Source organism: Hyperolius riggenbachi, chromosome 7 (genome assembly GCF_040937935.1).
Source record: "Hyperolius riggenbachi isolate aHypRig1 chromosome 7, aHypRig1.pri, whole genome shotgun sequence".
NCBI classification, from domain to species: Eukaryota; Metazoa; Chordata; class Amphibia; order Anura; family Hyperoliidae; genus Hyperolius; species Hyperolius riggenbachi.
Window position 1 is genome coordinate 98532535 of NC_090652.1, and position 14241 is coordinate 98546775.

The 14241-nt window shown below is 44.8% G+C and overlaps 1 protein-coding gene across 2 annotated transcripts in view; it reads left to right on the top strand.

Moving 5' to 3' along the window:
• The window catches only part of ABCA3 (ATP binding cassette subfamily A member 3), a 128546-nt gene that overhangs the window by 36555 nt on the left and 77750 nt on the right, over positions 1 to 14241 (top strand). For both annotated transcript variants that reach the window (XM_068244425.1, XM_068244426.1), the window contains exon 2: positions 10175 to 10257. In XM_068244425.1, coding sequence (XP_068100526.1) covers positions 10204 to 10257 — 54 coding nt within the window. In that variant the 5' untranslated portion in view covers positions 10175 to 10203. The remainder of the gene's footprint in view (positions 1 to 10174; positions 10258 to 14241) is intronic.

The following is a 14241-nucleotide window of genomic DNA, read 5'->3' on the forward strand; positions in this document are numbered from 1 at the left end:
CTTCGTAACATCTGTAAAATTCGCCCTTTCCTGACCTCTGCCACCACCAAACTCCTCATCCATGCCCTCATAATTTCCCGCCTTGACTACTGCAATGCCCTGCTGTCTGGTCTCCCTATGACCCGAACATCCCCACTACAGTCCATCATGAATGCGGCAGCCAGAATTATCCACTGCTCCCATCGCTCCACCACGACGGATCGCCTTCTTGAATCCCTCCACTGGCTTCCTATCCAGTTCAGAATCAGATTCAAGATACTGTGTCCTACAAATCTGTCCACAAAACCTGTCCAACCTACATTTCCGACTTTACTCATAAGTACAAACCTAGCCGCTCACTCCGCTCTTCCAATGAACTTCGCCTAACCGCCCCTGCATCACCCAGTCCCATGCACGCCTCCAGGACTTCTCAAGAGCTGCTCCAACACTATGGAACTCCCTACCTCCACCCATTAGGGCAGCCCCCTCCTTCAACATCTTCAAGAAAGCCCTAAAAACTCACCTTTTCATTCTAGCCTACTACCCCTCACAAGTGCTCTAAGCCCACAGCTGAACTCTGGTCCCCTACCGTTTGTGTCCTTACCTCTCCCTCTAGATTGTAAGCCTTTGGGCAGGGTCCTCCTCCTTTTGTGTCCTACCTAATCATGCACCTCCATTACTGTGAACCCATGCTATGCATCTAAGTGAACCTAACTTGCCTAATCTCCATGCTCCCCTCCAGTGACTAAGCATTACCTTGTGCTCAAACTGCGCTGCATGATCTGGTCTTTCTTGTATTCATGTATTGTCATTTTGCTGTATGTCACCCCTAAATATTGTCTGTACCCTAAACTAATGTCCAGCGCTGTGTAATATGTTGGCGCTTTATAAATACAATAAAAAATATTAATAATAATAATATTTGCTTTATGTAGTTCTTACTTTTTTTTTTCTGGAAGCTTTTTCTATTCTGATTGGGTAGGTTCTGCTTGGTTTTTTTGTTGGTAAAGATTTGTGAAGCAAAGAGTGTCACTTTACTGAAGCAGCCGGCAGCTGTAGATATGTGGGAGGTTGCTGGGGACTTTCCTGGGGTGTCCCCATTCCCCACCACTCTATAATGATATTCTTGCTCTTCATTATTATAGAGTACGGTGATTACTGTGTTGTGTATCTTTGTGTGTACAGCCATTATTGGTATTTTGAGATATGTGTGCTGCTGACGGCAGAGGTTTTATGGTAATTGTTTTAATTATCATCTTTATACAGATATATCTTTATTTTTTTATTTGTGTAATAAAGATTTTGTATTACTCATGCATAGTGCATCGTCCATATTTGCTTCATGCCAAGTGCATTTATTAATGGCATAACATAACATGCATGGTGCCTCAGTACTGAGTCTATACTTACTTTTCAGCATCATCCAGTCTGGTATAGTTGGGCAATTCTGTCTGTAGAGCCAAATGTGTTTTTTTCTGTTCTTCTAGTGCTTCTAAAATAAAAAACAACATATTGCTATTAGTGTATTTTCCCAGGTACTACTCAATTTACCTGGGGGCCGCAGGAGGAAAAGTCAGGATGAGGCTGGGCCTCATAAGGGATTTCACAATCAGCAGCTCGAGCCCCCCCCACCCCCACCACCACCACCATTGCATTGATTTTTATTTCAAAATCAAATTCACACTGAAGTGAACTATTTTGCCTATTTTACCTTATAGTTCGCTTCAGTGCTCCCATTACAAGTAATCCGCCATGTCCCCACTGCAAACCGAGGGCTGCAGAGCCCCCAAATCCCCCGGGGGGCAATCCGCCGGCATTTCCTGGAAGGGGCAGAGCTTTCAGCTTCAGCTCTGCCCCTCCTGACGTCAATCGTGGCGCATCGCCGCCTCTGCCCGCCCCTCTCACTCTTCCTTCACAGAGAGGGGCTAGGAGAGGCGGCGATCCGTGTGGCGATTGACATCAGGAGGGGCAGAGCTGAAGCTGAAAGCTCTGCCCTTTCCAGGAAATGCCAGCGGATTGCCCCCCGAGCGATTTGGGGGCTCTGCAGCCCTTGTTTAGCGGCGGGGATGCGGCGGATTACTTGGGAGCACTGAAGCGAACTATAAGGAAGCTTTTGCCGGCGCGGGCCACAAAATATTGTATCGAGGGCCGCAAATGGCCCGCGGGCCGCGAGTTTGAGACCCCTGGTTTAGGGCTTATTTTCTGCCTGAAACGCGAAAGCTTTTTTATGTCCATCATGCTCTTGATCAACATGCGTTCAAACTATGTTATGTTGTGTTGCTGGATCGTGTACTGGTTAAGGGCTCAGCCTCTGACGCAGGAGACCAGGATTCAAATCTTGGCTTTTACTGTTCATAAGCCAGAACCTATTCATTAAGGAGAACTTGGGCTAGACTCCATAACACTTCTGCAGCCTACTGAGCACGCCCTAGTGGCCGCAGCTCTGGCGCTTTGAGTCCGCCTGGAGTAAAGTGAGATATAAATGTTCTGTGTCTTGTCTAGTTGTGCATGCAGTATGAAGTGTGTAATGTAATGCACATGTGTTTTTCACACAATATCCAGAAATGTTCTGCAGAGAGGCAACATGCCCTCAGGATCATATAGGCAGTGTGTTCCTGTGTGCTGACGCATTGCTTTATTGTGCAATACACATAGGGCTTGATTCACTAAACCAGTGTTCCCCCCAGGCTCTTTTAGCCGGGTGCTCCACCCGGCTAGTTTTGGTGAGCACCCGGCTGTCATCGGCTCACTTCCAACTCTGTTGTAAGCAGAGTTGAGCAGAGAAGTGCCGACCCTGTATTCTCTCATCTCGCCCCACCCGACTACTTTTCCGTGCCACCCGGCTGGAAAAAAAAATTCTGTGGAGAACACTGTAAACCGAGATAACTCATATCACAGCCGCGCTAGAGTTTTCGCGCACAATGGTGCGTGGAAATTCTAATTGTGCGCAAAAACGCTAGCATGGCCGTGATATGAGTTATAACGGTTGAGTGAATCAAGCCCATAATGTGAAGGAGCCCTTTATCAACTCTTGGCTGAGCTGCAAGTCCATCTATCCTTTAGCTATACTGCCTGCCTAGTTGTGGGGTCTTGAGATCCTGCCCCACAGGGGTTATGCTCTGGTGAGGTTGAGCAATTATACTTTCTCCTACACTTTTAGGCCGATATACAGTCATATTTTGAGTTGCGGTGGGGATGTAATGCTCCTGCTGCATACCCAAAAATGACAAACATAGAGTGGGCCGACAGGGTCCGCCCCACTGCTCAGTGATGTACTCTCTTCTGGGCAGGAAGAGCATCACTGGTATTCCTGTTGGTCTGCGAATGTGCACCATGACGCACTGTGCTCCCGTCAATGAAATTCCTGTGTCCCCCATTGACTCCAATGACTTCCGCCGCCTCTGCGGTGCCGCGGAAGTCATACGGTAATGCGCTGCAGACTTTGTGTCGGCTCGACGGCGATTCTGCAACTTCCAGTGCAACGCAGTAAGAGTGCTAGGCTCCATTGATCTGCATTGCCATTGCGCCACTCTGTGGTAAAACAAGATAGCGCAGCACACACTTGCAATGCAAGTGTAAAAGGGGCCTCAGTGGTAATTTGCTATTTTAACAGGATGACAATTTTGATATTATAAGGCCAGGTTCACACTGCTTGTGAAATGCCTTAAAACGTACAAATTCTGCCATTCACTTCCGGTTTCCTTGCACCCAAATGGCGCTTGTTGCTGGCAGCTGGGAGGCTGAACTGCCTGACAAGCGCGATGTTCAGCCTCCCGCGTGAAAGATGCAAGCTGGTTTTGAGCAGGTGTTAGTCGTCTAAACTGAGGGCTGGTTCACACATGTGGCATTCTTGGGTCGCAACCCTGTGAGGGTGAGTCCGCTGCAGAATTGATTCAATAAGAGAGCATTTCAGATGCCACTGCACTATTATTAACAAATAAGAAGTATGTTTCTTCAAGAGTAAAATGAGCCATAAATTACTTTTCTCTTATGTTGCTGTTTACTTACAGTAAGTAGTAGAAATACAACCGAACCGACAGGTTTTGGACTAGCCCATCACCTTGTGGGAGATTTTCAGGGTTTTCCTTATTTTCAAAAGCACTTAGTGAATGACCGTTGCTTCATCCAACTGCCAAAATGTAAGGTGAGCAGGGGGGCTGGCCAACATCTATGTATAAATCTCTTTCAGGAGTGTCTTTATAAAAAATAAAGGCCGTGCTGAGAATCCCCTATGGAGAGATGGACTAACCCAAAACATGTTAAAAATTACAACTTGTATTCTTTGTTTTGGCATCATTTTTGCTCCCATCTACCAGTGGAGTTGAAAGTATATGCTCAGAAGACATTTTATACTTACTTAGCTTCTCCACACAGAGATAGGTGTCCACTATACCATACTTTATACATTCTCTCTTAAAGGCATATTTATCTTCCCACAGGGGGCACTTTTTTCTCTTGGTAGGCATATTCTGGTGCTCGCTGTGTCCAGGATCTCTAGATACTGGTAGAGCAGTGAGAGCAGTTTGTGTGGAGCTGATTGGGCAGTTTGTGTGGAGCTGATTGGGTGATCTGTGCCTTTCACAGCCAATCAGATTCAAGCTTTGGCATCTAAAAATTACAATAAAATTGCCACGTTGCTACCTTCATCTGGGCTTGTGCATCTGATAGTCTGTACAGACATGATTCAAGTACAAAGGATCTCCCATCAAGTTACAGTTGCCCCCTTTAGAGGGTTGATGTTTATAGTTTTCTTCAGTAGAAATAATCCTGTTGTGTATTTGGTCTTCAAGTCATAGTATTAGCAATAATTTTTAAATTGTAATTGCCTAAGTTGTAATTTCCTGGAGTGATATCAGAAATGTAGTTTCTTCTCTACCCCACTGTACTGGCCACTAACTGCTATCCACCTGCTGACCATGAGACACAGTCACATGATGGAAAAAGACATTAATATGGGTCTGATTTATCAGTGGAAGGGCATTAAAAAACTGGGGCAAATTTGATGCAGTTGTTCAGGCCAACCATTTAGCATCTTTGTGGTGTTAACAGCTGAGACCTGATATTTCTCTGGGCAATTGCCCCATTTTGCTTGAATTTTTTGTTACACCTGACTTGATTAATTGTCCCCATTGCATGTAACTGTATAACACTTGGGGTCATGTCAGATTTCTTTATAACATCTGCCGTGTTTAGGCAAGATGTTTATATTTGTATAATATTTTTAGAGACTGTGCATCTAGTGGCCAAATAACTGAAGGTTGTAGGCATCTTCTGGAGTTTCACTTCATCTGGTGACATTTGCTTTAATTGCACATTTGTTCGCTACTTTGAAGCAGCTAATTGAGATGTGTAGCAGCCTGTAGAGACTTGTCATTTGTGGTTTAGTAGAGCTTTCTGACATCTGTACGTTTTTGCTTAAAATGTTATTGTAATACAAGGGAAGTGCAAACTACCATGTGCTACATTTTTGTCTTAACTGTCGGGCATAAAATCAAAAATCAATTCTTTTTATCTGGTAAACAAGTAATAAGGATGCTAATCAGGCAATCCAAAAGTTAAAATCACTATTACTTTTCTTGTTGATAAATGATGATTCCCCAGTTTACCTGACTCTCATTTGGTACACAAAAAGGAAGTTGCAGGGCATTCTGGGTTGTCCTTTTTTACTTCTGTATTTCCCCTCAGACTTAACTAATGCAGCCTGATTGGCTGAAGCCTCTTTCCCTCCTGTTTTCCCCTCCCACACCTCTGTTCCTCTCTGATTGGCCAATATTTCTCATGCTGAGACAATGCACTTTCTATAGTGAAGGGCGGGCAAATCAGGCAGAAGAGACTAAGGGAGGAAATAACATTAGAATTGGCTTCAAAATAGCCACACTTAAAATGGGAAGTGCTAAGAAGGATTTTCTCTTTTTTTTTTTACTGTAGAAAAATCACTAAAATCAAAATGTGGACAGTGCAATACATATATAAGTAGAGCAAGTATTTACCATATTTTCCACCGTATAAGACGCACTTTTTCTCCCCCAAAAATGGGGAGAAAAAGTCCCTGCGTCTTATACGGCAAAGGCAGGGAATCCCTGACTTACGAACGCCCGCCGATAGGAACCGCGACCCGCCGCCACGTCGGGGATTCCCTGCACTGCCCTTTATGTGCTGCTCTGTCATGCGTGTGTCCATGTCTCCCCCGTGTGGTCCGCGTTCTGCCAACAAACTATTGCGTATGACCGCAAACCCTGCCGCCGCTGCTTGTGCATACGTTCCCCCTGTGTGGTCCGCAACTGCCCGCTTGTGCCCCCGCTTGAGTCGATGCTCCCCCCCCCCCTCCCGGTGTAAATGGCTAGACCGCGCTCATCTTACCTAAGTAGTGCCTTCTGCGGGGATCGGAGACCTGTCTTCACTTCCGCACTTCCACTCTAGTAATTGCTTCTGCTGCGTCATCAGCAGAAGCCTTCACTAGGGGGAGCCGCGTGTTTAAAGACAGGTCTCCGATTCTCGCAGAAGGCACTGACTTAGGTAAGATGAGCGCAGTCTAGCTATTTACTCCGGGTGGAAAGCGTCGACTCAAGCGGCACAAGCGGGCAGTTGCGGACCACACAGGGGGGACATAGGCACAAGCGGCGGCGGGTGTTTGCGGTCATACACAACGGCAGTTGTGGACCACCCAGGGAGAACAGGGACACTTGGGAACATACTGAGGACAGCAGGGGACATACAGGGGATATACTTGGGACAACAGGACACACGGGACAGCAGGGTACGTACCAGAGGCACACATACAGGGGACAGCAGGACACACATTAGGGACATACTGGGAGCAGCAGGGGACACCTGGGGACAGCAGGACACCCACTAGTGACATACTGGGGACAGTAGTACACACACTGGGGACAGAAGGGGACACAGGAGGACACCAATTAAGGGAGAACATCTACAAGACGCTCCTGGAACATGGACGCACCAGGTTTAGTATATATTTTTTTCCCTTGTTTTTTGCCCCCTAAACCTAGTTGCGTCTTATATTCCGGAGCGTCTTATACGGCGCGAAATACGGTATCTACTTATATATTTGGGTTTTTTTTTTTTACCTGAGATAGTATGGCTGACAGCTCCTCTTTAAATATGCTTAGTTTATCTAAACTAATAATATGTGAACCCTTTTATTTAATTACCGGCCTTTGTACGCCAAGGTCAAAATACTGCCCACTTTAAGCCTTGTACACAAGCTAGATGGTTTTGCCCATTTTCTCTTTGGGGGCATGTTACCTATTAGGGCTCTTTCACACCAGAGCCCTCCTTTGGCGTTTTACCGCAAAGTCTATACTTTGCGTTAGCCAAGGTAAAAGGAAAGTCCATAGACTTTCCTTTTACCTTTCACACCCGACGCTGCGTTTCGATACGTTGCGGTACGACGCATCCCGGCGCATTTTATCGTCGGGAATTGCCGTTACCCCTTCGGGTTAATTAACTACTACTACTCAGCGACGCACCGGAGTTTCCCGACGACACGCCGCAACGCGTGCAGGAGCCGTTCTCCTGCACGCTTTCAGTGTGTAACCGGCCATAGTGTTACAAGTACTCAGGTGTGAATGGGGAGCGTGTGTTAATTTTGGTGTTATCACTCATTCTCTTTCATACTTGTCACTGGAAGTTCAACATGGCACCTCATGGCACAGAACTCTGAGGATGGTGTGTGTGTGTGTGTGTGTGTGTGTGTGTGTGTGTGTGTGTGTGTGTGTGTGTGTGTGTGTGTGTGTGTGTGTGTGTGTGTGTGTGTGTGTGTGTGTGTGTGTGTGTGTGTGTGTGTGTGTGTGTGTGTGTGTGTGTGTGTGTGTCAGTCAGTCTGTCAGTGCTCAGTCCTTACGCTGTACACTGCATCAAATTGGTCTGCATAACTGTTATTCCAGAAGAAAGCCTCTTCTAAAGATGATAGACAAAAAAGCCTGCAAACAGTTTGTTGAAGACAAGCAGAATAGGGACATTTATTACTGGAACCATGTCCTGTGGTCTGATGAGACTAAAGCCTTGTCTACACGGTACAATTTTCCATCAGATAGACAGATCTATTGTTAGATAGATCTAATAAGAAATTGCTTAGTGTGTAGACGTCCAAATTGTTTCAGATCAATTTTGCGATAGATTTTGCTTTGATAAGTACCCAAAATCTATTGTAAAATCTAACCCAATCCATTTGGACGGGTTGGAAATTATCTAATAGATCCATCTAATAGATCCGATCTGACAGAAAATTGTATCGTGTAGATGAGGCTTAAGTTAAACGTATTTGGTTCAGATGGTTTTGGCGTGTGTCACAGCAACCAGGTGATGAGTAGAAAGAGAATCGTGTCTTGCCTGCAGTGAAGCTTGGTGGTGGGGGTGTCATGGTTTGGGGGCTGCTTGAGTACTGCCAGCACTGGGGTGCTACAGTTTGAGGGAACCATGATTGCCAACATGTACTGTGACATACCGAAGCAGAGCATGACCCCTTCCTTTCAGAAACTGAACCACAGGGCAGTATTCCAACATGACAACCCCAAACACACCTCCTAAGTAACCTCGCCTTGGGTAAAGAAAGTGAGGGTAAAGGTGTCGAAGGGTCCAAGCATGTCTTCAGACTTAACCTATTGAGCATCTGTGGGGCATCCTCAAAGGGAAGGTGGAGGAGTGCAAGTTCTGTTTCATCTATTATCTTTGTTACGGAGGAGTGGCAGAGGATTCCAGTGGCATAATAAAATATTTTCAAAAATGTGGAAGGTCTACTCACTTTTGTGAGATACTGTAAGTAACTTTTTTTTTTTTTTTAAGTCAAAGTTTGCTTTAACTGAATAGGGAAATTAGGTGAAATCATACCAATCAAATATCTAATAGAGTACCAGAACTTTAGACTGTGGAGCAGATATTGTCTTACTTTGGTTGTTCTAGTCTGCCTGGGAATCCAAAACAAAGTTTTTAGATTAATAGGGAGACATTAATTTTTTTTTTAAATGCTGCTGACATATTTTCCCAGTCTGTCTGCCTTACATAAAGCTGCCCTGATCTCAGTGAATGGTCTTGATGAGAAATTGTATTTTTCTATGTTATATGACATAGTTCACATTTAAAGCTTGCACAAAAGCTAATTAAACCATCTTTATGTTCCTTGACAGACTCCTAATCTATTAACCACTTGCCCTCCCTTGGGACAAGTACGTACACCCCTGAAATGCACACTTGAGCTGCCAGGGGAGTAGATACTTGTCCCTCACTATGCCCAGCACGTGCTCCCGCAATAGTGCACAGACTGATGAATGGGAACATATGGGAACATAGCCTCAGAGAATCCCCTATGAAGAGATGGACTAGTCCAAAACCTGTCACTTCTGTCAGATTTCTACTACTTGCTGTAAGTGACAGCAACATAGGAGAAAAGTAATTTATGGCTCATTTTACTCTGGAAAAACATACTTCTCATTGGTCTGTTTGCACATATTTTAAATTTTACAATTTTTCACCATAGTTCTCCTTTAACTCCCCAATGTGTAGTCTTGATTGGGTTTTCAAAGCAGAAGTTTTAGCTTGGAATGTCTCAGTTCACGTTACAATTATGACGCAGAGTCATTCAGCTGTTGTACGGTATATTTAGATTTACTACTGATGAAAATCCTTAGCAAAGCTTTCATCATGACTACATCATTCTGCGCATATCCATCAATGCTTCTCTTCTTCAGGTGGGCACTCTGCATAGCATTGCTTCGTGGCATGCCTATGTTGCAATGCACTGCGTCATGTCCCTCACCCTTCCCCCTACAAGAAGTGCTCCACATCCTGATAGGTGAACTTCAGGAGCACTTGAGGGACAAGAGCTGTGTGTTTAAAGAGCAAATCTGGGATTTCTTCTCCATAAGTGGAATAGTAAATGGTAGAGAATGTTGCACAATGCCAGGCTGTGCCCTCCTTTATTCCATTACAGCAGCACCAGAACAAATCTCTGTGGGTAGCTCCCTTCACTAATCAGCACTAGTTGCATAGAGCAATGCTGTGCACAGGATCCTTCTAAAGATTAGGTAAGAAAGAAAAGAATTGTCTATCAATCTGGCTATTGCTGTAAATTCTGTGCAGCACTATCTCTCACATAAGCTGATCATACAATGATTTCCTCTTGTCCTGAGTGCCTCATAATTTCATGGTTTTTTTTTGTTTTGTTTTTCTGCATCAGGACTCTTCCTTCTCCTGTATTACCTCAAGATGGCTGTATTCAGGCAACTGGGCCTTCTGCTGTGGAAGAATTATGTTTTACAGGTGAGTTCCAAGAGCTAGGACCTGTGCAGATGGATTTTTGACTATAGATATATACAGTGGCTTGCAAAAGTATTCGGCCCCTTGAAGTTTTCCACATTTTGTCACATTACTGCCACAAACATGCATCGATTTTATTGGAATTCCACGTGAAAGACCAATACAAAGTGGTGTACATGTGAGAAGTGGAATAAAAATCATACATGATGCCAAACATTTTTTACAAATAAATAACTGCAAAGTGGGGTGTGTGTAATTATTCAGCCCCCCTGAGTCAATACTTTGTGGAACCACCTTTTGCTGCAATTACAGCTGCTAGTCTTTTAGGGTATGTCTCTACCAGTTTTGCACATCTAGAGACTGAAATCCTTGCCCATTTTTCTTTGCAAAACAGCTCCAGCTCAGTCAGATTAGATGGACAGCGTTTGTGAACAGCAGTTTTCAGATCTTGCCACAGATTTTCGATTGGATTTAGATCTGGACTTTGACTGGGCCATTCTAACACATGGATATGTTTTGTTTTAAACCATTCCATTGTTGCCCTAGCTTTATGTTTAGGGTCGTTGTCCTGCTGGAAGGTGAACCTCCGCCCCAGTCTCAAGTGTTTTGCAGACTCCAAGAGGTTTTCTTCCAAGATTGCCCTGTATTTGGCTCCATCCATCTTCCCATCAACTCTGGCCAGCTTCCCTGTCCCTGCTGAAGAGAAGCACCCCCAGAACATGATACTGCCACCACCATATTTGACAGTGGGGATGGTGTGTTCAGAGTGATGTGCAGTGTTAGTTTTCTGCCACAGATAGCGTTTTGCATTTTGGACAAAAAGTTCAGTTTTGGTCTCATCTGACCAGAGCACCTTCTTCCACATGTTTGCTGTCCCCCCCACATGGCTTGTGGCAAACTGCAAACATGACTTCTTCTGCTTTTCTATTAACAATGGCTTTCTTCTTGCCACTCTGCCATAAAGGCCAATTTTGTGCAGTGCATAACTAATAGTTGTCCTATGGACAGATTCCCCCACCTGAACTGTAGATCTCTGCAGTTCGTCCAGAGTCACCATGGGCCTCTTGACTGCATTTCTGATCAGCGCTCTCCTTGTTTGTCCTGTGAGTTTAGGTGGACGGCCTTGTGTTGGTAGGTTTACAGTTGTGCCATACTCCTTCCATTTTTGAATGATCGTTTGAACAGTGCTCCGTTGGGTGTTCAGGGCTTTGGAAATCTTTTTGTAGCCTAAGCCTGCTTTAAATTTCCCAATAACTTTATCCCTGACCTGTCTGGTGTGTTCTTTGGACTTCATGGTGTTGTTGCTCCCAATATTCTCTTAGACAACCTCTGAGGCCATCACAGAGCAGCTGTATTTGTACTGACATTACATTACACACAGGTGCACTCTATTTAGCCATTAGCACTCATCAGGCAATGTCTATGGGCAACTGACTGCACTCAGGCCAAAGGGGGCTGAATAATTACGCACACCCCACTTTGCAGTTATTGATTTATAAAAAAATGTTTGGCATCATGTATGATTTTCGTTCCACTTCTCACGTGTATGCCACTTTGTATTGGTCTTTCATGTGGAATTCCAATAAAACTGATTCATGTTTGTGGCAGTAATGTAACAAAATGTGGAAAACTTCAAGGGGGCCGAATACTTTTGCAAGCCACTGTAGCTGTCATTTAACATTTGTTTCAGTGCAGGCTCACGTAGGTGAAATATGGTTTGTAGTCATTTGCTCACATTTTTTTTCCAGGTTTCCACAAATGCTTTTTTTTCAGTTTCAGCTTCAAGACTAAAACTATTTTAAAATTTTTGACAAGAACAGTTTCACCTCCTTCAAGATGGCAAATTATTTTAATTTTCCCAGCTTTCAGACGACAATGCAATTACACCCTTCCCACCTGGAGCTCAGAGGGGTAACATCAGTTATGCTTAGATAGGATTAGCGTTGGTGTTTGATTTTTGGATATTGAATTTGGAAACCCGATTATTCCAAACACCACACTTCAGCACCCGAGCAGTGGACAGGGTTACGGGGAGATCACTGTAAGGGAAAAAAGAGCCCCTGGGGGGTACTTACCTTGGTAGGGGAAGCCTCTGGATCCCAAGTCAGCCTGGTCCAGGGCTGGAATAAAAAACAAAAACATTCCTGTTTGCCGCTATACACATGCACACTAGCAGCTTCACGCTCGGTCTCTGGCAGAAATAGCCGAGCCTGATCCGTTCTGCTCTACTGCACAGTGAAGCCGATGCAAGGTGCCTGCATAGTAGAGCGGACCTGATTGGGCTTGGCTATTACCTACGGGGCTGCTGCTGTTCAGGCGGTATCTGCATAGCGTTAAAAAAATACAACCTCTACCCCCCCCCACACCAACCCCAATACCTCCCCCTGCCCCTCATCCCCCCCCCCCCCCCCCCCCGCCTCCATCCTTCCCCCTCACACCCTGTTTTTGTATATAAAAATGGATACAGCTATGCCACTTGACAAGTATGTTATTGTGTTACCACAGTGTATGTCTTATTCTACAGTTTACCTGCAAGTATTTTCCACTGCTGTACTTGAAAGTGAATGTCATTATTTATGTGATAACTGACTGTTATTATCTTGCTGTTTCCTTGAATCAAAAAAAATAAAAAAAAAAAATAAATAAATAAATAATACAACCTGCAATAATTTTCTGCACAAAGCATGCATTATATCATTGAAAAGAATGGCTACTGTAAAAAAACCTGCATGCATTAAAATGCGCCCAAAAGCGAACATTAAATGAAAGTTTAAATGCGGGACACACACGCACGCACGCACACACACACACACACACACACCACACACCACACACCACACACCACACACCACACACCACACACCACACACACACCACACACACACCACACACACACCACACACACACACACCACACAAACACCACACACACACACACCACACACACACCACACACACCACACACACACCACACACACACACACACACACACACACACACACACACACACACACACACACACACACACACCACACACACACACCACACACCACACACCACACACCACACACCACACACCACACACCACACACACACCACACACACACCACACACACACCACACACCACACAAACACCACACACACACACACCACACACACACCACACACACACCACACACACCACACACACACCACACACACCACACACACACCACACACACACCACACACACACACACACACACACACACACCACACACCACACACCACACCACACACACACCACACACACACCACACACACACCACACACACACACACCACACAAACACCACACACACACACACCACACACACACCACACACACACGCGCGCTACACACGACACTTCCCTTACTTGTGCTTTATGACTACGATGCTTCCTCCTTTCAATCTGGAAGGAAGACGCATCAGAGTCATGTGACCTCCCTGTGACCTTGTCCACGGCCTTGGGTGCTGAAGTGCTGTGTACGAATAATTCAGATTTCCTAAATCAACATCCCGAACTTGGACACTAACACTTGGTTGGATATTCTTGAGCCCTCATAGGCTCCTTGCACACTGCATGCGATTCCGATTTCGCTTTTTAATCTGTTTTTACTTCCGATTCTGATTTTTAATCTTTACTGCATGCTGCATTTTTTGATCCGTTTTTTCTGCTGAATGTATTCAGGGAAAATCAGAATTGAAAATCGGAAACGGAATCGCAAAACGGATTTGCAGTGTGCAGGGAGCCTTATACTGGCCTGTCGGTATCCCGATACGTACAATCAAATATATACCAACTTCTGCTCTTTTAATATAATATTCCAAATAGCCGCTTCCACAAGCACAATATGCTATAAAAAGTCTACCTAATGTAAGTGGTTGACGGTTTCTGTGGCAAATAACTACACTGTGCAAAATGGTGGCATTATAAACTGTCCCCATCGTCTGGGAACCTGTATAAAA